General features: G+C 36.4%; 1 protein-coding gene across 8 annotated transcripts in view; it reads right to left on the bottom strand.

The window, feature by feature from the left end:
• The window catches only part of smap1 (small ArfGAP 1), a 104583-nt gene that overhangs the window by 49238 nt on the left and 29810 nt on the right, over window positions 1-25535 (bottom strand). For 2 of the 8 annotated variants that reach the window (XM_088933887.1, XM_088933886.1), the window contains exons 2-6: window positions 21010-21143; window positions 19691-19776; window positions 16430-16505; window positions 7876-7950; window positions 6271-6360 (exon numbers count right to left, since the gene is read on the bottom strand). In XM_088933887.1, the coding sequence (XP_088790013.1) occupies window positions 6271-6360; window positions 7876-7950; window positions 16430-16505; window positions 19691-19776; window positions 21010-21143 (461 nt within the window). The remainder of the gene's footprint in view (window positions 1-6270; window positions 6361-7875; window positions 7951-16429; window positions 16506-19690; window positions 19777-21009; window positions 21144-25535) is intronic. The other 6 variants (XM_088933888.1, XM_088933889.1, XM_088933891.1 and 3 more) reach the window with 3 other exon arrangements.

Raw genomic sequence — 25535 nt, 5'->3', positions numbered from 1 at the left:
CTGACTGAAACCTTCTTTAAAAAACATCTATCCTACACTGATAAAACATTGATGAAAGCTGACGCAAGCACATTTCACAATGGACAAGACAAAGATTTTGAGCACATCCCTAACTGAGCTGCAAGACAGAGGCATCTCCACATTTTAACAGCAGTGCAGAACATCTTGTTTTCTTTAAGACGTCCATTTTTAAAATTTCAATTCAGAGCTCAGAACTAAGCCTTTTATCAGGACCTTGCAGTTTCTCAACCCTTGCAGTGTACCAGGAAGGACAAAGTCTTTGGTTTGGCTAAAGCTAAAAGTGCAATTATTTTTAACCCCCCTCTCTGCACAGACAGAATGCTTAATACATTAAAGTAAGACCACATTCCTGCATGAGTGTCACTATAGACAAGAAAAAAACTCCAAGGGGAGATTTCTGTATGATTTATTGGTTATCCAACAATAACTTCAAGACAGAGCAATATAAGGTAGCGAGGAACACATCTCTCTACAGTTGCAGGTCATCCATAATTGTTCTTGACATTCACAGTCCAATAACAAAAATAACTTGATAAAGGAACGGTAAAGAAAACCCCATTAAAGACAAAGACAGCAGAGTAATCAGAGAATGAAACAATGGTTTAACAACTAATTACTTTTTCTGTAAATAAACATTATATTGTAAATAATGTAAATATACATTAATATAGTGGTAAAGGTTTAACTAGAATTCATTTTTCGTTAAGGGGTAAAATAAAATTCAAGAGATACTCATAATTATTCATACGTAATTTTTACTAGCATTCTACTTATACTACAGTATTTATATAAACATTTATTACTGTATGTATATTTACAAAACAATATTTTGAAAAAAAGAATGTCTATAAACCAATCAATGTAAATTTATCTCACAATAAATTGTAATTTACAAGAAGGTATGGAGGTTAGTGTTACTGCTTATAGCTCTCTAGCCCTGGGTGAAGCTCAGGGATGAGACACTTTCTGGTGTTTGCAAGTTCTTTGCCTGCATAGGTTTCCTTCACATTCCAAGGACAGGCTAACTGGTATCTCTACATATTCCTGGTGATTGCATGTGTGGGCATATATAAACTTCCACCATAGGCTCCAATAGCCAAAAGCCTTACCAAGAATTAGTGAATTTGAGGCTACTGATCATGGATGGCACTAGTAGTAGCCCCAATTCTGTGGGTATACTGTTCAATACGAAATGTCAGAGAAATGTTAAAGATGCACTGCATTAGGTTTTTGTAACCAAAGCCATTTAAACATGTTTTGAAATGTTACACTTATGTAAAAAAAAAACACTCAAAGTGTAACAAACACAAGCATATACAACAGACAGCATTTCCATGCTGGTCCCAGTTATAACAGACTATCAAGGTTCTTAAAGCTGGGGTCCAGCCAAATGCTGGATTTTACTGCACTATGGCAATAATATTGCTCTTGTTGCCGAGATAAACACTGGATTACTACAGTATTTTATTCTGTTTTTTAGCACTGAAGTCACGTCTCTGTCAGAATCTATTCTATTCCTGTAGCTGAAAGGACAGAACTGAAGCTGTTACTTTAATCAATCAGCTATCCAAGTTTAGGTCAGCAAACAGGGCAGATTTTATTCTTTTACTTATTCCCAGCATGCTTTTCCAAACTCTGAGTCCCTGACAAGGTCAGATTCAGATTGCCCCCCCCCCCCCCACAGAATTCACCTGATTTCCTGTCACGTTCCCAGAATGAAAACACTAACCAGCAGAGCAAGCTATGAATAAAAAATTAATGGATTCTATTCATTATCACATTAGAAAAAACAGCATTGGTTTATTCTGTGCAGAGATGTGCATTCAGAATAGTTTGTGTTAATGACTGCTAGATGCATGAACACAGCCCAGTAAGAAAAGGGACAGAGGACATAGTCATGAAATTGAATTCATGTTCATGGGCAACTCTCAGTGACTTTTAAATGCTAGGATTATACCATTTTGCAGTGGTGGTCTATCCTATGATACAGACTAAACAAACATGGGTTTTTATCTCATACAAAATAACCAAACAGTTTTTAACAATCCTAAATGTACACGTTTTGTGCATAATGCACTTTTTATTAATTAAAAAACAATATTTAAAAAGTGGTATAGATCAGTTAAAAAACAGAAAGACACTGCTACTTACAGTTCCTATAGAAAGTGTACACACTCTTTACAAAGTAACACATTAAGTGGCCTAAGCCTGCAATCAAGATTTTACCTTTATTCACACATTGTAACACACATCTTCCAAGTGAAAAACCAATGCTCAAATATTCTGAAAAGTAGCTACTTCTCATGATCAAATTTTTTGGTGAATCCAAATGAAGGATAGAATCTTCCTGTGGAAGAGACTTTAACTCCAGAGTTGAAAGAGATGGCAGTCAATTAAATAAAAAAATGGTAAAGAAGGTGTTCGTCGTTTTACCAAATGTTTAGAGAATGGTCTCATCATCAATAGCACCCTCTTTCTCCACAAAAACAGACACAAAACATCCTGAAAACATTCACAATGTAAATCCTGGTACTTGATTAACTATATCTGTAAGCAGAATTGCAAAGACACCTACAGTACATCAGCAGATCACTGACAGAAATGCATCGGTACTGGACTGATCAACATATCATGTGCTTAATTATGTGCATCAAACAAGCTCAAAAACACAGACAAGGGAAGTAGTTATGTCCAGGGGAAACCTTCTCTTCTAGAAAAGGAAAACCTCTCATGTCTCAACCAAGAAAAGTGATTTGGCAGCATCAAAACTCAGACCAAAGTGACAGTCTACCATCCACTCATCACTCCTACCTTACTGTACAGGCTGAAACACAGACAACGAATATGTAACATTTTGCAAGTGGGAGGACAGTTGAGTCAATGTTAGTATTCTCTCAGCTGGCACCACAAGTGCTGAAGACATGATCTGGCACCCAAAATAGTGGGTTAATGATGTTGTCCAGGCTTCAGACACAAGGCTTTCTAAGAAGGTGTTCTTCTCCCAGACTATCCAAAGCAACGGCACGAAAAGATGCCAGAAGAATCATTTAAAAATATGGTATTGCAAACATGAAGAATCAGTATCAGTTCAAGGGAGACTATGGCCTTTGATAAACCAGACAGAAGAATAATATCTGGAATGGACTCCAGAGCTTCGAAACCAAGGAAGTTAGAATAAAGCAGCAAATAATGCAAATAAAGCAAATAATAAGAGCTCACTATGACCGCACTGTGCAGCATGCCAAATTATATCTCCTAAGACAACACCTGCTCAACCTGCCAGAGAGTGTGCAGATTGGGTACTAGTCTTCCTTCATCACCTTCAGGTTCATGGAAGACAATCATCCTCACAGGGAGGTATAAACAATTTATTTTCTAATAAAGTTAACTAGATTTTACTGATTCCAGAGGACTGTCTAAAAGAACAGGGAAAAACAATAATTTAAATATGTCAAATAATGCACAGGAAATGATTGTACACAATTACACACCTTAACAGCAATCAGAATCATTTGGATACTTAAAAATGTATTTGACACCTTATTATTTTTAATACAGCATGTAATGACTACTGCTTTCATTACCAAGGTACTCAGTCTTCAGACATGACATCTTTTGTTTAGTAGAAGCCAGGGAATCTGATTTACAGGGTTGGGTGGAGACTGGCATAAAAATTCACACTAAGTGGCATTCATTTTCAGAAACTGTAAAGAGGCATCGCTGGATTATATTTTTTCTAGTACAAAAACTGACAGCATAGTCACGTCTTTTTCCTTAGAACTAGTTTAATTAACTATCCTTTTCCCAGTTTTTGTTTATATTAGTTTTTCATTTTATATTTGCTGTTTGTTGATTTTTTGTTTGAAAATAAAAGCACTACTAATTTAAGCTAGTCTTAAAAAGCTCATTTATTGCTGCTAAAATCATAGCCAGCAGCCATATCACTCTGCAGCTCACAACTGGCAACCCACTGAAGCTCAGCAGGTGTGAGCCTGGTCAGTAACTCGATGGGAGACCTCCTGGGAAAAACTAAGGCTGCTGCTGGAAGAGGTCTGGGTCCCAATGCCCCAGTATAGTGACGGGGACACTATACTGTAAACAAGCGCCCCCCCCCCGACGGCAGGTGGAGCGACGTGCCGGTTGGAGTATTCTCGGTCGCATTTAATGGCAACGTCAGCTCAAAGATTTGGTTCAAACCACCAAATGGAGACGGGCGTGCCGACAAGTGGACCCTGCTGATGCGGGATTAACCCTAGGATGAGAGATTGCTGCTAAAATCATCTCCACTATTTTCATTTTCATTTTGATAAACCATCATTTCATTCTGATTTTCTGGTTCTTTAAGACTGTAAAGGGTGTTGTGTAATTAAATAAGCATACATATCAAGTTTAAGTAACAGACACTAATTTACTGACTCCTTTGTCATTAGGAAATGTTAGTTAAATTTGAACATTTCCAGTAAATTAGGTGATTTATTGTCCAAATAGAAAACAGATTTTGCACTGCATTGGATTCTAGGGTACTTACTGTTTTAACAGCTAAATTTGCAAATTTAATAGCAAGTTTCCAGACTGTTAATTCCAAGTTGAGCAAACACAAGGTGAACATAAACTTGAATAAGGCTCAACGGCTGCAATGCTTTTTTAATTTCTTTCTCCTTTTTAGAAATGAATTAAGTTCTATTTATTTTATTTTGTCAACTGCTTGCTTACTTGGACAATGATAATACTGTTGTGTTTTTGAGAGGGCAGTTTAAGCCAATCCCAATTTGTGTTCCTAAACTTATTCTGCTTTACCTTGAGACTTATGTGTTTTAACAGCAATGCAGTATTCTTTTTATTACTGAAACTGCACTGATGACTTTATATACAAGCCAAAGAACAAATACCTGCTGTATTAAAACCTAATCCACTCTTCACTCTTGAGAAATCTATGTGTGTGCGTGAGAGATGTGCATAAATGTTGATTTGATTTTTCCATCTACCATTCCTAATGATGCATCACATATTAGGGAGGTTGAATCGGCAGATTTCACCACCACTATTACCAATGCTTTTAATTAATGATGTGGTTGCAGGCACATAGCACATTAGAAAAGATATTAGTGCTGTAACCTTTTCAAACCCAATTCCACTGACAAATTCAGCCTATAAGGGTTCACTGATTTATGTCAATTACTTCTTGTGGCTAGGAGAGCACTCTCACGATAACGTCCTCATGAAACCCAAGGGTAAATCTCAATGACTGACTAACATGGAGTACAGCCCAAAACCTGATGTCAATGCTGTCAGTTAAGCCACATAAAGGGTGTTGTGATTAAACCTATATAAATATAAAATATTTACAATCTGAATTGGTTTCCAAATGCTTATTATCACTTTCTTTGCACTATTTCAGATCTTCATTTCCAAAAATAGCCATGTAAATTTTGGCTACTTGCACAGCCAGACGTATGCACAGCCACACCTCTCTGTGACGACATGCACATGAAAAAGTACAAGTCCCCTTTAAAATGCTAAAATATAATTCCAGACGTTCTACGGAAGCATTCTGTATTTGGCACATATGCCCAGACAACATTTGTTTATTTAATAGGGGAAAGTGCTAAATTAATAAACCTGGATAATAAAAGCAAGATTGAACTTGTAGACTGAAAAACTGTGTGCTCTGTGATACTCATCAGTGGATGTCGTCTTGCAGTTGAGGCACACATGGTATCCCTCACCTTGTCGATTGTTATCTCCTGCGATGATGCGCAGATGAGAGCCACCTTGAGTAAATCTCTCATGTGCACTTAAAACTATCCTAGTGACATGTTAATTAAACATACTGTATAAAAGAAAGCATTGCTTTATGAGGAGCAGTCTCGACTATTCCAGCCTGCTCACTGTGAATGGTCAAATCAGATTAGTGACACAGAGAAGCCAAGACAGTTTTCAACCCTCACTAATCAACTGATTAGAATTTGAGTTTTTCATGTGCAATCATGCAAATGAGACCCAGAAAAAGAAAGAAAATTGAAAAGAAAGGTATTAGCAGGTTTTCTTTTTTTTAACAAGAATGAACTAGAGCAGAAGCTCTTTGCAAAATTAGAACATTTACAGTAAGAAAGGTTTTTACTGCTCAAACATATAGAGTGCAAAATATTACTTATTTATTTCTGCCTGTAAATGGCTCACAGCTATAAAACTAGAAATTCATTCATTGTATGAGTAAATTAAATTTACCAAAAAGTGAGAAAAACTTACAGTTTTTACTTTTTCAAAAGATGTGGTCTTACTCCCTTTCTCAGGTTCCTTCTCTCTCTTCTTTTCTTCTTTCTTCTTTTCTTTTTCTTTCTATTTGAGGTAAAAAAAAAATTACATCAGCTTCCCTGCTTAAAACAGGCTTCCAAAAACAGGTGCAGTGTGAAACCGCTTTGGATACTGCAATAGACTTCTTTTAATTGTATGCTACCAGATTTATTAGAATATTAAATTCATTACCTTTCTTTGCTGATGACAGAGTTCAGGCCTTGATTAATTACACTCATGCTGCCTGCTGACTGTTCATTTTTACTAAGCCTTTAAAACATTTTACTGTATATGCAGTCACACAGTAAAGAAAAACTCTTGGTTTAATTTAATGATAGAGTACAGTGTAACATGAACATGAAGGTATGACACTAACCTACCTATTAACAAGTGTCACCAGCAAATCAATAATGGCATCCAAACAATCATTTTGCAGGCTCATATCTCACTGAGACTGTTATGATGAAGTACATTAGTCACAACTCATCTAGGAATTAATCTTGGGGGTGGAAATTCAGTCATTTCAGAGTTTTGCCTCTTGAGTAATAAGAAAACAAGCCATAAAGCGATCAAAGAATTTCATTAAAGCTTTAAAAAAGATTGTCTGAGTCCTCATACAGAATGACCCACTTTTTTAAAGAATCCTTAGTTCTATATATAACTAGAATTTGTTAACTTTATTATACTACACAGCATTTTTCTTCAAACATCAATATTGATTGTGGAATTTTCTGCATGTTGCTGTCGTTTAATATCTTGCTAGTCTCACAGCATGCTCTGTGTATGCTTAGCTCCAAGTTATTCTCCACTTTGATCATACTATCTCTGTGATACCCACTCAGGCACGCAAAGAGGTTCTGAAAGCAGTTTCCAGCAGACTGGGAAAGCAGGAGACAGTTGCACTGCTGTACACAGTTTTGTGAAATGGCTACATTGATATGTGGTTATTTAAGAAGGTACAGTAAGATAAAGAAATATTAAATGGTAACATTATCGTGAAAATAAATGTATAAGACACCTCAAAAGGAGAGTGACCTTTATATATAACATAGATATTTTGATTTTAAACCTCGGACCAATTCTTTTTCTGAAATCCTTTAATTATATTGCATCAAAGCATTGTCTCACCTGGGATTTGAAACAATAGCGCACAGCTCCAATTATTACACCACCCTGCTTTGGCTAGTTCACACGGGACTCATTTTAAGTAAAAGAAAGTTTGCATACCATTTTTTTCATACTGATGTCTACATGAAAATGAATTTTCCTTTCTGACAAACAAGCTTCTGTTTATTTAAATGTACCTGTTGACCATCATGCCACACATTCTTCCAGAAGATGCAACAGAAAACAACACGACTAAATATGAACTTGTCAGACAGAGAGAGGTGAGTGCAGGTCAGGACTTTCCAGAGCTCAGTGGCTAAAGCACATTCTCTTGAGGGGCAGTGATGAAACCATGGCTTTTTGTGACCCGGCATTGAAAGATGTTCCATTATGAAGAAGGAAAGAAAAATCTGATAAAGCCACCAGTTTACAGCAAGCAGGCAAAGAGGATACCTCCAGCTTGTTTTTCTCAGCAGCTGCTGGCAAGGAGGGAGAGGATGCCGGGGGCAGAACAGCATCAGAGGGCTTCTGTGCAGAGGAAAAGGAAAGAGAGCAGCTCAAGCACATGAAGAGAATTCAAAATTAACAGGCAGCGGCAACAAAGCCTGTGCACCATCTTATTATTCAGCTTTTGGGTGCTTAGGGAGAAATAAAACAGTTACTCTGAATAAGAAAGCTTTACAGGGGGAAAAAACAAACATTCCCTTATGATATACGCATAGCAAAAAGCCATAACTCATTATTCTCCTTGGTGGCAGATGACTCGACTTGAAAAAAAAACTCCTATCTTAAGAACAAACCAACATTTTCTTTCTAAAATGCTCTCTTGGTGCAAAGCGGCAGGTTTCAAACTGCAGCAAGTTCATTTGGTTTCTGAGCCCTACTCACAACATGAAAGAAAACTGCTAGCCGGTGACAGATGGAGCAAGCTGATGGGAGCCATCAAAAAGTTATTAATCCCTTTTCAAAGGCAATCTGTATCGTGCAGGCTGAAAGGTTACCCTGTTTTCCAGACAGTTATTACTTTACTTATTTTGAATAGCCCTGAAGATGATCTGATCAGAATGTGTCATTCGTCACCAGCATCAAATAGTATCTGCCTCCTGGAAACAGGTATCCTGGAAGAGACAGTTAGCTTTCTGGGCTACGCCCGAATGCTTTAATGAAGGCATTATCTTAGCATTTCTCCAACAGATAATACGTGACTAAAACTTTGCCACAGATACCTCCTAGATCTTCACAGCAATAAAGCCACAACTCTCTGTTCTCCAGCTGTCAACGTTACCAGCAAGAAAAAGTCAGAATAAATGGACCCATTATAGCTCAGGTTATTGCAGAGTGTCAGAAACTCCTATCATTCAGCTGATGGATTCTTTTATAATCCTTATTTTATTAGGTTAGCATCACCAGAACATTTTCTTTGGATTCATTAGAGACTTACTAAGTAATACTTCTCAAAGTTTTTATGGTCTTGCCCATTAATATTACACACACAGTACCAGGGGAAATAACTAGCAGTTTTAACCAATGCATTAGTGAGGCAATGAAACTGCCAGACTGCTGTATATGCTGCAGGAGCAGGTACAGTATCTCTCAGCAACTCTCATCACAGTATTGTTGTTCAAATACGCAAATTGACGAAGGGAGTAATGATACAATAAATGCATAGACCTCTTGAGTCAATCTGATGTTAAAAGGATAAAAAAAACAGCTATTCTAATATATTATCCTTTAAAACGCATTACTTTGCTTCCAACATATAAAGAATTTAAAAAGGTCTTTGTCCAAAAATCCACACCCCCAAAATTAATAATCGGTCTCCTGAAGCACTTTTTGAGTATTACTTCACGAATTCAAAACAGATTAGGAACAAGTTATTACCAAATTGCTTTGAATATAAGGTTAGTTTTTCCTTAATATAATTTTAGAAATACGGCTCCTGAAAAAGGATAAACCTACCCATATAGATTACATGTAAAGGAGTAGATCACAAAAGGCCAAATATCAAAGAGTAAGCAGCAGTTATGATGCAAATTTTATGATCATGGTTGTCAGAGAAGCTGAAGCATCAAACAGTAGTCATGGTGTGGAAAAAACTGGTGTCACCAATCGTAACAAATGATAGAACAGGCAAAAACAGCTGTATAATATTTTGAGATGGATTACTTTTGTGAACCTGAATCCAGTAAGTTTGAAGAAATAGATAAACAGGATGTTGAATTTGTGATCTTAAAACATAATGAAAGAATACTGCCAGGAGAGTGATTTTTCTGAGATTATTTTTATTATTAAATGTCGTGAAAGATCTTAATATTCCACAATATTAATTCTAAAGCCAGCCAAATGTAAAAGAACGATGGGACACTTTGCCAAAGTGATCTGTTCGCTTGTCCTTTATGTAAAAAGACAACTGCATTCTGGATCAGATAGGCAATGCTGACCAGACACCAGAGTTATCTGATATGTCTAATCTGTACCAGTGACCAAAAGGGCAGTTTACTGGATACGAGAAAGGATGTATTACAGTCATGTTTTAATGTGAAAGAAAGTACAAGAGAATGACCCCCTAGTGTAATTGTGCGAGTTCAAGAAAAAGTTTGATTGGAATCAGAACTTGTTTTAAACTGGTGGAAATTTTTTTGGGGAAGATACTGAGTTCTAGTCAATAAAATGGAGTATTTTGTTGCAAGCCTTTTGCAGTCATCTGACAGATGCTATAAGACAACTTGCTTGTGCAAAAGTGCCTTGGTAGTTATACTGGGACAAATGACTTCACAACTACAAATTGTAGAGGTTGTGTACAAATATTACACAGACAACCTGCATCAACAGTAAACAGACGGGTTCATCACTGACGATGGGTACTGCAGGTATGGGAGGGATACATGCTGTTACAGACAGTAATTACAGACAGAAGTGCAACATATCAAGTGAAATAGACAGGACCACTGATAAGCAGATGGGGACAGAACAAAAAAGAATCATGATGCAGATGAATAAGGATTTTTTGTTTTTTTATTGGTAATGGAATTTACATAAATCAATAAGATTGGGTGTTTCCTTTATTTCTTATTTTCCTTTCATATCTAATATGTAAGTACTGGCGCTGTTATTTCAACAACTTCACATCAAGTTACTTCTAAATTATACAGATACTTTAACTACTGTGTGCGCACATCATCTGGATACTTAAAGAATTTTTGAGTTACTATCGAATTGAAATTCAAACCTGGATCTTTGGATTACAAATAAATACTGGCTTTACCGGATCAGAAAATTGCATTAATGGCATTCCTTCAAGATGCATAAAGAAATGTTTATTTCTCACTTTTTTGCTGAAGTTGTCTTACCAGATGGATGTGACAGAGTACAATTTTGTAGTACTTCCTTTTTTCACTTCCTTGAAAACGGACACCATAAACTTGAAACAGTTATTTCTAGGACAGTCGTTACATTAAGCAAGTAATTTTTGCTACTAGCAAGAAAGCTGATATTTTTAAATGATACAGTGTAGATCTGTCCAAAATAGAGAGACATTTGGAGAAATGGCTTAAGACCAATCAAAATGTTTTGATACTGTAAATAAAATCCACTGTGAACTGCAAGCTATACATTATTCTTCTACCAGATTTCTTCCCTCTAAGAACCTGAAAAAAAAATCTCTTCACTGTTTTTTGCTATAGTTATTTAACAATTAAAAGACTATCAGCAATACATGAAGACTGTGACAATGCAAATATCACTCCAAAAAGCATGAATATAACTTGAAAATTCTGATGACACATACATTAAATTGCCAACGTTTGGTTTCCTTACACTTGAACTTAACTGAATTTCTTTCTTCAAATCTCATATAAACAAGGAAGGAAAAAACAACTTGCATGAGGAGCTGAAAGAATGACAGCATACATGATTGGTTATCTATTGGCTTTATTTTCATGCTCTAGTATCTGGTTAAATTTGCCAAAATCCAAATTCCATGTTTACTGAACACCGTTCCGGATTTCCCGTATATGGCAAATATTTGCTATAATGCAGTCAAAGGGTTCGGCAAAGTCAGTTCTATGGCTTGGGCTTCTGAGTGTGTCCCTTTTTACTTCTACACCGTTCTGCTCTTCAGAAGGTTCCACAGACATGCTGCTGGGGAGTGAGGATTTAGTGCAGTAAAACCAAACTCCATATCTATTCTAAATTCTGCTCTCAAGCTCTCTTCTGAAACAAGCATGTAATATATAAGTGTAGTTTGTTATTACAGATGAAATTACACTGGTAACCTTTCAGAAACCTTCATTTCATGCTTGGTGTCAGCTCCCTAATTGCATCATCTGGGTGCCCAGGAGTGACGAACACATTCATTAGGCTTTTCACTGGGAAGAGGGGAAACAGCAGTGGGGTGAGAAACTATGCTTCGAAAAAATGATTTCAGCAAAGAACACTGCTTAAGCAAAAAAGTGAAATCTCCTGTAATAAAATTGAGCCTGATATTATCTTTTTGTCATAACAACAACAACACACACAAATGTTTGACTACAACTTAACAAGTGAAAATTTAATGGAAGAGAAAGTGCAGTTATATTCATGTCTTTTTTTTTCCCTATAATTTTCTCAGTTGCAGTGGATTTGACCCAAAGTGCTTTAAATGTTTTTGCAGACACAAACTTCGGGCTGCAGATGTCTGAATTACCCACTGTGACCCTGAGAGCCACATGGTCTTATCTCCTTTCTGAAAGCAGTGCATACTACGGCTTATATCTCATTGTGGTTTGTATTTTCAGATAAACAGGATGAAAACAGGAGTGACAAAGAAATATGTGGCTCTCAAAATCACAGCCTGTGGACTATTTTTAATAACAATATTAAAACATGTATTAGGCCTGAACTGAAATTATTTTAAAGAGTACCACTGAGGGTTTCTTTAAGTATGACATATTTATGCATAAAAAGCGTGGACAAAAAAATGGAAAAACCAAGTATTATACAGGTATGAATATTTATTAATAAATAAGGAGTTGGGCCACCATTTTACTTCAGGACAGCTTCAGTCCTTCTCAACTCTATGTTAGAGATCTTCCCATAAAGGATCACTGAGGATCACTTAGAGCTGTGGTTGAGGAGGCCATAGGTGTTTGATTCAAATCAAACTGATGTTCATGAAAACATCTTAGATCCGTTTAGCAGTGTGTGATAGTGTTATTGCCATGGAATGTAAGGGTGCACCTAGTTACCTTAACTGGCCGCGTATTCCTTGGCCAAAATGCTACCATGTAGAGCAACAATTGGATCCAATGATTCCAACTAGATGGCTGCCAAAATCATAACAAATTCACTATCACAAGACATTGGGAACAGGCCGTGTGCATTTAAAGCTTCCTTTGGATTTCTCCAAACATAAAAGCATCCAGATGTAGGAAAAAGAGTTAAAGATGATTCATAAGACCATATTACTTTCTTCCACTGTTCAGAAGTCTACGTTTTGTGCTCATTACACAGATCGTGCAGTGCTGTGCACTGGCCTTGGTTATAATTGGTTTCCGAATGACAGCCCTACCTTAAGTATAAGCTTTGTAAAGCCCACAACGTGCAGTTTTTGTTGACACTGGATCATGGAGGTGTAAATTCAGTTTTATGGTAATTTGTGAGGACACTGTTGTGAGGTTTTTACAACTATGCTGTTAAGTGTCTGTTTTTCCCTGTTGGTGGGCTTCAACATGCAACCGCTGCTCCTCTTTAGTGGTGCTGTTTTCCCTTTTTCAGGCACCAACTATTTGATCTCTTTCAAAATCCGTTAGATCTCTCAGGCTGCTTGAGAAATGTATTAGAGTGTTGATTTTAAGATGTCTCTTATAGCAGAAAAATATTAGTAATTAGTATTTAAATTAAATTAACATGGAACGTGTGTAGAATTTTTTTTAATTGCGATTTAGCTAATTCAAAATATGAGTACTTTTTTGTTAGGTGTCTCCAGTATTTTGTCCACCTCCTGTATATATTAAAAAAAACTTCAAAGGCATGCCTTAATGCATTACAAACCAGATAACATCTGAGCCATCAGGATTCATTAAGACATTAAACTCTTCCACTCAGCTTTGTCGTACCACAAGGGACATACTTCCCCTGAACACTCATCCCCTCTTCCAAAGCACTTTTAAGACAACCTTTTTTTCTTCCACATCACTAAAATACAATAATGACTTGTTTTAATAATTAATTTGCATATAAAAGTCAAAGCCTGGAGTTTGTTGAGACTGTAACTCTGAATTACTGAATTACAAAAAAGGATATGTTACTCCAGGCATAACCTTGCTATTAGGAAAAAAAAAAGCTCTTTGATTCTGCATTTGTAAGAAAGCAAAAACAGGAGACTTCCACATCATTTGCATTGCATATTCCTGACTACTGGCAGTTTCATAATACCAAACTGGTTGATCAGTCTGTTATTCTGTAGTGTAGCACAGCAACAAGGACCTGACCATTTGAAGTGGTAGGGAAAATGGGAAAAGGAATTGTCATCTGGTGCTATTTATTTATTTGCTGTACGAGTGGCGTACAATACCCAGTACAATTAAAATCTCTGTTCATGATGAAATACTGTGTTTACTGACATGAAATAATTAAAGCAATGAAACAGGTCAGCTGGCAAGGCAGTAAATAAGAAAGAAGACATAAAGTAATATAGTGTCCTGCGAGATCTTGGGCACTTGCAGGCATATGGGGCTGTTATTGAGGAATGAGTTTCTCCTCCAATTGGAGCTGAACCTCTGGTATGAGACTGTGCTGTTAAAATCCCCAGGACCATTAACCACAACTTTTCCATCCTACAGGATGATTCCTCCATTGGGGCCCTCTTTTCTGATCGCCCTATCATCTCATATCGCCGACCACCTAATCTGCGTAACCTCCTTGTTCACAGCTCCCTTGACCGCCCTCAACAACCATCCACACCAGGCACTTTCCCTTGCAACAGAGCTCACTGTATCACCTGCAAGTACACATCCACCACCACACTCATTCAAGGCCCCTCAGGACAATTCCAGATCACCCAGACAGCATCTTGTACCTACAGCAACCTTATTTACTGTATCTCTTGCAGTAAATGCCCAGCCATCTACATTGGAGAAATAGGAAGGAGACTCGGAGACCGCTTCAGAGAACACGTCAGGGCTGTGAAGATTAAAGATCTCTCCAAGCCCATTGTTTCTCATTTCACCTCTCTCGGCCACGACCACTCTAATCTCTCCGTCTGTGTTCTCAAAGACAGTTTTCCGAACTCATACATCAGAAAGACCACCGAAACCAAAATTATTCTGCAGCTAGGATCACACATTCTCCCTTCTCTTAAATACAGACTACTGTTCTTTTAAATTTTCTCCATTCATTGGAAGTTTCATTTCACACCTCTCTGCACCCATTCTGACTTCACACCTCTTGATTGGCCTCTCTTTCTGTCCCCTGCTCCCGCCTCTCACTCCTCCTCCCTCCCAACCTTTGTTCTCCCGCTACTTTACCTTTGCCTACTGCCCTGTCTCTCTCACACCTGAAGAAGGCTCCACGGCCGAAACGTTGTGTTCTCTTTATTCTTTTTTTCAGCATTGATTAAACCTATTTCTTGTTCCTGTGCTGTTAAAAGATAAGTGGCTGCAGCTCCTCATTCTCACCTGGGTCCTGTCACCAGGTTCACAGCCAAGAGCCAAGTGTGACAAACACACAACTAGCTATTCCAAATCAGACGGCAATTTGAAACTAGTAAGAAAAAGTTGGATACTGTAATTATTAAATTAGTGTTTCATGCATGGTACTCAATATTTGAGGACACTCAGATCATTATGTATTTGATGAAGAAAAGAAATTTTAATGAATTTAATTTTACCAAATCAAACCGTTCGAAGAACGATTTACCAATATACTAACTACAGATAAAGAAATGGAAGTTCTTTTTCCCACAGCTAGCAAATCCATAATATTACATAATTGTTAATATTACAAGGGTCCAGACAAATAAGTGAAGAAGTTACAATTGGAGTGACAAAAATACTTTCCTTTAGGGACATAGCAATGCATTTTCAAAAGAGCAGAGCTACAAGAGAGAAGTGCTTCTTCTGAGAAAGCCATGATATCATGAGATAAAACAGCTGTTGGCTACTTGGAGAGAAATGTCTCCACCCATGAACCTCGAATGAAGAGTCAGCACTAGATAGCAAACTCAAAGGCACAGACAATGAAAGCTCACTCCCAGTAACTGCAGCGAGTACAACAATGACCAGAAAGGGTGCTTGTATCTTTGGTTTTTAGTGGACCAATACGGAGATTGAACACAGGCAAGTTTACCAATTCCAATTCCCTCTTTGGATTTATGAATTTGTTGTAATCCATAAATGTGGAAAAAGAATAAGAACTGGGAAATGGTTTGAAAGATGAACTGGAACTTAAAAACTGTAATTGACCTCAATCAATTGAACTAATTGAATATTCAATTATTCAGATTTAATATAAGCATGAATATGTTTCAATTCTAGATACACTACTTCAAACATTCACATTCAGACTTTCAACAATGCTGTTTTGTTAACCTTTAATGCTTCAAAAAGAGCAGGTACTATTGGTCTCTGGCCAATAAATGCAGGGCTCTGCTGAGCTCACCAATATTTTACTTCTCAAGCAAATCAAACGATTCAGCTATACCTCACAAGATTTTCAATTATTCTTTCTGAGAGCCCAATGATCTAGAATGCAAAAGCCTCGAACCATAAAAACATGGGGTGATTGATCACTCTGCATGTGGAAAATGTTTTTCTCAGCTACTGCAATTGCTACTCCAACCTTATATTGGAGAGCTGCACTGACATGCACACACATACATGCACACAAATTCAAACATATACATTATTATAGAAATTGCATTTCACACTAAATTACTGTTTATTTGCATTTTGATAAATTAATTTTAAATGGTCTCCCTAAACTATCCATTTGAAAAGTTTAAAGACTGGATGAATTAAAATGTACTTACAACAGTTTCATTCAGTCCACTTTTATCGTAGTACTTCTTCTTTTCATATTTATCCCTGATGAAAAATTCCACAGCTCTGAAGAGGATCCAATTAAGGGAAGCAACATGACTCCTAGAATGTCACACTCATCATCACAGAGAGAGCAATTAATGAGCACCTCTCACCTTGCCATGAGAAAAAAAAACAGTACATCGAAATAAAAGCATTAGAAATGTTTCCTTATGGGCCAATGGTGACGCACTGCATCCAATTTAAAACTGTTCACAGTCCAGAGAGATGTGCGTGGCTCTACGTCAACAGATAAAATATCCATATCTCTGTCTGAAGATTAATTACAAATTTCAGTTGACAATTTCTACTAAGACCCCAAAAGAAACACCATCTAAAAATACTTTGTGCCATGAAAACATTCCTGGGATTACAAAATACAACTGATGCTTTTAAATCAATTGAAACATCCCCATTTTGTCTTTCAATTAATAAAAAGTGGTACAGTATGTGCTTTATTACTGTCTGTTTTGCAAACTGTTCTGTGGTTGTCATGTATAGATGGCATTTAATAAATCTAAATAATATGCTTTATTCATAAATACAGGCTTCATTGTGCATCGTGGAAAGGAAAGAAAAAGTGTGAGAATAACGCAAAAGCATAACCTTTTGCTGAGAGAATTCGGAGAAACGGGATCTAGGCTTTGATCCCCTGCCACCTGCGGGATGCAGGCTGATTAAATCCGTGGTTCAGAGGCATTATTGGATTTGCACCTTCATGAAACTTTGATCACAACACAATTGTACAACTAATAAAAAATGTATGACTGCGGGGAAGGAGGAGGGAGTGAAACGAGACAAAATATTCCTCCAGCGGTAATATCATACAGAAACCCACTCATCTGAAAATGGAGAAAAGGACACTGTCGTAGTTATGAAATGAAAGGCAGCAACTATGTCCCCAAGCACAGAGGAACATGTTTACTGCTTATTTTGGAAAATTAACCAGAAGGCCAGGATACCAGGACTGCATTCAAACCCATGGCAATCACATTTATACAAAATCATTAATGATTTACATTTTGGTTTATTCTCATTAATCTGTACAGGTGTGCGAGGATTTTGTGAATGATCTTCTAGTAATTTCCTAACTTGTATCTGTAACAGTACTGATGCATGATCAGGAGCAGCCAAGAACATTTTTGATGGGTCTGTTACACTACTACAGCACTACCAAGAAAAGTGACAGAGTACGCAACTGAGTGGTATTCTACAGCTATCCAGACCAAAGCTGAAACTCTAAAATCTTTTGAAAGAAGAGAATGCAGATAAGACAAAACATATTAATATAAAAAGTAGTCTAACACTATAGTATGTAAAATGACTTTTGCATCTTTAAACTATTTTGGCACAAGGACACATTTATTTTCTACCTCATCTGTCACTCTAGACTGGGATACACAATAATCCCCAAGTTAACCAAATCACCAAACATATTTGGTTATTGAATCAAATCATCAAGAAAAATAAAGAAAAAGAAACTCAGATTAGAGATGTAGATTTTCCTCTCAAACTATTTAGAGCTATTACAGAAAACTTTAATCAGAAGTATACTGTGAAACACCTTTAGTGTCCAGAAAAAGAGAGTTTGATTTTTTACAAACCCTGTTATTAGAGTATTAAGCATATAAATCAACTGATTCACATAACCATACTAAACAATATAAGTGAGATAAAGGCATCCTCTTTGAAAAATTCAATTACAGGCTGCAAAAGCACAGGGAAATAGAGTACAGGATCAGATGAATTATCAGACAGCTTCAATTAGAATAATACAAGGGGAAAACCTATTAAACTTACCTATAATATTCAAGAAGAAAAACAACTATTACTTTTTTTCCCCACTGACATTAATTCATCATCAAAGAGCAGGTGAGTGTTGACCATACATACTCCTCCTTCAGCACCTGGTTCAAACAGTCCAGTACTCACTGTCAGCAGGATTCACAGCTCCAAGCCTAATCCCAACATCCTTCAGGTAACAAACAGTTTGCAACACTAGGTTCTGATGTATTCAGTTTCTTAAATTGTACTGTACATTTCTAACAAGTTTAGAATTGTATTACAGAAATTGTTTTCTGTTGCTTGTATGTTCTGGAAAAGGAACCATTGTTATGTGCCTGTAAAAGTAGTTTCTCAGGTAGTTTTTCCTACTTTTCAATGCTTGTATTTTTGCTGCACACAAATCACTGACCCTTTAGTCTTAAGAACATAAGAACTGATTCCATATGTACCAAACAAAAGAGTATGATTATGACTCAAGACTAATAATGAAATTTAGGGGTAAAACATAAGTTAATAATGTATTTAAAAATATCTTAACAATTCAATACATCTCATTCTAATTGTGTTTAATATTTCCATTTACAAGAAATAAGGTATTTGTAAGTTTAGGTGTACTGACTTTTTCATACAAGTTCCTGAATTTTTATTACATGTTCTTTTTGGTGTCTAAAATCCCTATTTATGAGGACGATCCAGAGCACTTCATTGGTTTTAAGTCAATTGTAACTCTTGCCAATCATCTTGAGCTTGGGATTCTCCATTTATAGTTAAAAACTGTCAAATGATTCGTCGTTAAAGTTGTGCATATCTGGGTTAATTGAAAATTACAGTGGCTTGTAAAATGTATTCACAGTGGAAAAAAAATATTTTTAAACTTTGGAAAAAAGGGGTCTGTTTTCAAATACTTGCATTTGCTGAAAAATGCAATTTGCAATTCATAATGCATCTCAGCTGTAATTACTTTAAGAAGATGAAAGATTTTAAATAGATGAGTGCACTCATTTTGCACAATCGTGTAGATTAAAATAAGCAAATTAACACACCCCCTTTTGATTAAACGGCTGGTGTCTTATTACACTCCTTTATGCACAGAAACAAATGTCAGTACCTATCCCACACACAGGCTAGCATGTCTGGATAGCTGTATGGTACCTTAGTCTTCAAGACAGGTGACTGTATCCCTCTCTTTTTTCCCCTCTCTTTTCTCAAAGCCCCAGCAGCAGCCCATGAGGATTCCTTTTAACTACAGGGCATACTGTAGTTCATATTTCCATAAAACATCATCCTACATCCTATACATGCACAAAATTTAAACAAGAAAACAACAAAATGAAATGGCTTTGTTAGGATACAAAACAAAGACAAACTATAGACAAACAGCAGTCTGTCTTTCCGTATACTACAGTTAGTGCAAATAAAGAGGATACTGGTCCGTCTGAGGTCTTCTGAAGTTTTCTGGAAGATTGGCTTCATATAGTTTTCTGGCCTTAGTGTTGCCCATTTCCTGCACACTCTGAGGAACAGATACAAAGATAATTTACAGACGTTAGCGGAGTACTGTGTCTGAATGCAATATAATGACATTCTTGAAACTCTGAAGTACTGTTACCTGAGAGAGGAGTTGAAGGTTATTTTAGCAATTAAAATTGAACTACTATCACTAAGACACCAAAAAAATGATTTATTCAAAGCAGTTTTCATAAAAGGGTGCTCTGAAGCTATTCATTTGGTGAACTGGAAATACTGAGCAGACAAATAAAAAAAGTGATATGTTAGTTACTAAGATATAGGAAAATTCAGTTTTAAAGACTGTGATTCGTCATACAGCAGCATTAAATAGACTTAAAACTCATTTACATTAAAAAGTTGATTTTTGGAATTATTCTGCATACAATTAAAAGGCAGTCCCTTGCAACTGTGTGATTAAGGACTGGAAGCTGAAATGGATTTTTGAAAATTTACTGCTATGAAGTACAAGGTAGCTGTAAGGCCTCTTCATGCATGTTGGCAATGATTCAGATAAACCCTGTATAATTTTTTGGCTCTCATGTCTGAAACTTTCAAGCATCTCTGAATTCTAGTTCCTGTTTCACTTCCTTCTCGCTGGGTGAACTGGTACAGGGAATCCCCTGACTTTTCACTTCTTCTCTTCTCACCTGAGTTTAGAGGCAGCACTTGTGAAAATGGCGCGCTTGTGTTTATTATGATGTAACAAACAATGGGAGCAAAAGAATGAATTCTGAAGTTGAGGGAAACATTTTGTCTATTGTGTCTCCTGCAGAAGATGTTTCCAAACCTGCTAATGCACTGCTAATGCAAACAAAACTTTCATTAGGAGTTAAAAAAAGAAAAAAAAGTGGGAAATCTTAGATTAATCAAGCATATCTCTAGATTTATACAAATAGAACTACTACTAATAGTAATACTGTACTTATCATCTAATATGTTTTACTCTCTTTAATGCAAAAAGTACAGTTTTGATGTTGCTGCTAAAATGCTTTTGGAGGGCACCATATTCAAGACAATCTTTAAAGAACTGTTCTATAACTAAAAGTGAAAAGTCACCACAGTTGTTAAAAATTGTGTGAAACTAAACAAAGCCCTGACAGAGAGATTGAAGAAGGTATACAGTATATTACAAGGGTTTAATAGGATATTACTTTCTAGCAACAACAACTAACAATGCCTCCTGCAACACTGCTAATAAAACAACCACTTTCATGGATTGCAAAAGAGAGCTTTCTACCTGGATTTGTTCTGGTGTCCACTGATCCAGGTTCACCGACTTCACTCGGGATATGTGGACTCCAAGGTTACGGTGAATCCCAGCACATCGGATACAGATAAACACACCCAGGTTCCAGGAAGCCCATCGTGGACCTGGATGGTGAAAATCAACAGTCAATTAGAATTTCTTTGAATAAATATATATTAATAATAAACAATAAATAATAAATATATATATATAAGATTATAACCTTTATTTGTCTGCACTACCATACCTTTTAACCTGTCAACCTTTCTGGGCAAGACACAGGAGGACTACAAGTCCTGTTTTTGTAAATATTCAAAGTTCATGTAGGGTGCAGTAATAAGTATGACAATGCCACTACTATTAGTTTCTTTGAGGTTACTGTAGCTCACCACAAAAGTTTCATGTTCCAACAGTTTTACAGCACAAAACTTTTCCCGTTTCTGAAACTTTCTCCCTAGACTGTCAGGACAAGCAGTATCCTGCAAAAGAAGCTAAACATTTAGTCAATATACCCGACGAAAGCAAGAGGGATTCGGAAACAGAACTGACAATTACATGTTCAGAAACTGACATCTAGGGCTGCAGAAACTGACAGGTTATAAATCATCCAAGTTGTAGGAAAATGGATTTTTGCAGCACTTTGGCTGCCTATTTTATCTACAACTGTCAGCCATTTTGGGACAGACTTAATTCTTTTCTGATGCCAGATTTAAAATTAAAGATGTAAAATCATCTTTGATTCTGAACAGAAAAAGAAGAGCTATGCTACAGTTACAATATATCCATAACTCAACTAAAAAAACATCTGGAGCTTTTCCATAATCGTCTCTATGCAGAAGAAGGAAGAAAGTTAATCCTCTCAGCCATTCCAAGCAAATGAACCAAATGCTCATTTTCTAAATACACATTTATCTATATTACCATTTTGACGGAAGAATGTATGGTGAAAAAAAAGGCTATTAGCATAAAATATTGGTCACTTCATTTTTTTTACATTGTACATTATTCATATCAAGTGCCAGATAGTCTGACATCAAGTGCTACCTCTAGTCTGAGCATGACATATACGTAACAAGATTTTTTCAATTTTAAAGCACTAGGAAAACAATTGAACTATATGCATTACAATTTATAAATCATAGACCAAAAACAGAGTGACATTGCTTTCATCATGGAATACTGCTTTGGGTAGAGTATGTTAATAATAACAACTCAGTAAAAAAAAAACTTCTGAACAAAGCCAGGCAGCAACAACAATAACAGCTGTTATAAAGGTTTTACTATTCCAATTTATCTTGCTTCACCTGCTGAACAATGGATGGCTTTTTGACATAAAATATCCAAAATGGCAGCCCTTCAACAATAATAAAATATAAGTAAAAAAGGAGGACTAGCTTGCAAAAGAACTGTTGTAGCTGCTAATTAAAACAAACGTCTTTAATATGCTGTCTCCTGACTTTGTCACAGTGTTCAAGGTTTCTAAATGCAATTTCACTTCCTGTCACTGCTGTCCAAAGCGCACGGTTGTGACAGCTCTCATCCACAGTCATCAGCCATCATCGCTTCACTTCATCACTCGGCAGCTCGACATGCCAGGCTAGACATCACAGCTCCAATACACAATAAGATTCTTCCAGATACTACAATTTATTTTAGTCGTGAGACATAAAGTTGTTCAGTTTACTAGCAAGACGGATAGATGTAATCTGCATGCAATCTTTTCTTTACTCTGGCTGCATTAAAATTAACTGCAGGAAAACAAGTGGACAAATGCCGTCTTCTACAATACTTTAAAAACCACTAATTCCAGCACACAGCTTTTTTAGCACAGAAACTCTAATTCTAGGTTGTAATGTGGGGACTAAAATGTTGTAAATGATGTAGCAGCATAACACACTTCAAACAATACCAATACTTTTCATAGACAGCTTCTTTAAACTCAGTGTTACTTAGCTTATATCTAATTTATATCAACAATTTATATTTCTTCTATCTGGATTAACACTCTGCCCTGGGCTACATTAAATGTCATCTGCCATCTTAGAAATTATTTGAGACTTGGTAAACGTCAGGTGTTTACCAAGTCTTAAATCATTTCTAATTCTTTTTGAAAATCCTTTGCAGCCTCTACAGTGTTTGATAATCCTTCTCTTTTGTTATTACCAATGAACACGGGTAATTTAGCAAGTAAGCAAGAATCTCTGATCACCAAAATAAATTACAAAGAAAAGTTGTCCAAGTACAGATCCCTTTGTCCCTTTGTCTGTTACACTCCATTAATCCAAACTCAATCCACAAATATGCATTGTACTGTATATAATGACTATAGTCTGCACTCTAAGAATTAATTATTTATGAGTTACACCAGAAAAACGTGAGTGAACAACAGGGCTCAGCTAAGGAAGTCTCTGCCCAGACTTACACTTCTTTGTGGTACCTGAACTGAATACAGCCTAGGGAAATTTCCCACCCCCACCCTCAGAAGAGGCAAGATAAAAATACAACCCTTTGTGATCTCACCAAATGAGTCACTTTGGACAGAGTAGTAGTTCAACAACACATTGCCAGAAAAAAGAGTACACACTCTTCAAGATAGTATGGTTTTCATATTAAGGCATATCTGATCTTTACCTCGTCATTACCAAGTCTTAACAGCAGATAAATCTAACTTCCTATGACAAATAACACACATAAATTTTACTTTGTCATTATTTATAAAATAAGTGGTGTACTATCTTTCGCACAACACTGTACATGCTGGATGATGGTCTAGTGTGTTAGTGTGGATTTAAAGGGAATGTCACCTTGTATTTTCAACTCCCAAAACACCAGCACTGTCTAAGGTCATTCATAAATCATCAGTTTGATTCAAACATATGACCTACTGTGGGTATTGATTCTCCATATTGGCTATAAAAGGAATACTGCTGAAACAGCTTGCACAACATTAATCACAAAACTCTCTGAAGGTTATACTGTACCTATTATACATGCTTTACCTTTAAAATAAGTGATAACCATAGTACCAATTGAGCGCAGAGCCTCACACTTGTCTGAAGTGTATAAGATGGCTATTCTACTCTACAGGCTACTGTACATGCACAATAAGATTTTCTATACTTATCCCATGTGAATAATGAAAATGAAATAACAACCACTTCTGACAAATAACTGATTTACGATAACTCGTAACAGTTAAACTTGTTTCTCAAGCTTTTGTTGCATGTGTTGTTTCAATTGGTACCAATCTATTCTGAAAGGCGCTCATCTGTTTAATGACTGTAAAGGCTAAATGTCCATTAGTACACTGTCCATTTTGATCAAGGTGTGAATGATTCTGTAAGTCACCTATATAAGCTATAATACCAATTCATTTTTTTGCTTCATATTATTTAAAAAATTAGATAGGCTTTCCAAAGTAGTCCACAAGATCTGAACCAAAGTTTTTCCACTGCCTGGTACAGGGCCAGCTGGAACAGCAATAGCAGTTCTTCACTCTTCTTGGAAGAAAGCCCATATTACTTTCTCAATGTCACCCTGCTACAACAAGAAAGAATTTGGCAAAATTAAAAGTAACCTTATTCTCACTCAGACCATTCAGCCATACAACACATGTGCTGGAGTATTTGTTTGTATAATAATTCCTACATCTATACTTAAAAGAAACAAGTCAGAATATGCTCTTTTAGGATTTTTGCACATCTACAAAAATAAATACAAAGCAAAAGTCTCAAAGTCTTGGGTGCTGACTGGAATCATCTTCAAATCACTTCCAGCTCTGCAAGCATGTGTGTGGCATAATTATTAGAACTATTTCAGAACAGCTCTGGTATGTATTATGTATTCACTATAAGAAATGTAATTGGAAGCTTCTATAGTAGCACATTTATGAACAATACTGTATGATAAATGAAATGCCAATGTAAGCGGTGTACAGTACAGATATTTATGTCTTCTCATAGTTGATTTCCAACAGCTTGTTAAGAATCATCAAGTATTTTTATTGTACACACATTTAAATCTGAATGGCAAATTGTCCATAATTAGGCCTAAGGGATACAATGCCTAAGAATATTAGGAAGGTTACAAACATTTGGGCCGCTTGGTACTTAAAAACAAGGCATCAGCTTCAGCAACATGACTGCGTACCTCGCTTTACACTCCCACAATCCTTCACTTCAATGCACTTCTAGGTAGTTTTCCTGAACTGTGGTTCATGTGTTACTGCACTGGGTTGACTTCATCAATGTTTTTAAGGATTTTGAATACTTGGATATAGATGCCTCATCGTTTTCTTTTATCAAGAATCTGGGCTTAAAGGAATGTCCTAGAATAACAGGCTTAGTGACTTTACTATCATTGTAGGACACTTCTTTAAGCCCAGAATGTAGCTGGTTATCTGTGCTGGACTGATTTCAGAGCAACAGTTTTATACAATGTGGTTACCAGAACTGCACACAATATTATAAACAAGATCACTATACAATTTTTACATAACACCCTTGACTTAAACAATT

Source organism: Atractosteus spatula, chromosome 15 (assembly GCF_055471065.1).
Source record: "Atractosteus spatula isolate fAtrSpa1 chromosome 15, fAtrSpa1.hap1, whole genome shotgun sequence".
NCBI classification, from domain to species: domain Eukaryota; kingdom Metazoa; phylum Chordata; class Actinopteri; order Semionotiformes; family Lepisosteidae; genus Atractosteus; species Atractosteus spatula.
This window is presented reverse-complemented; position numbering and strand designations above follow the sequence as displayed.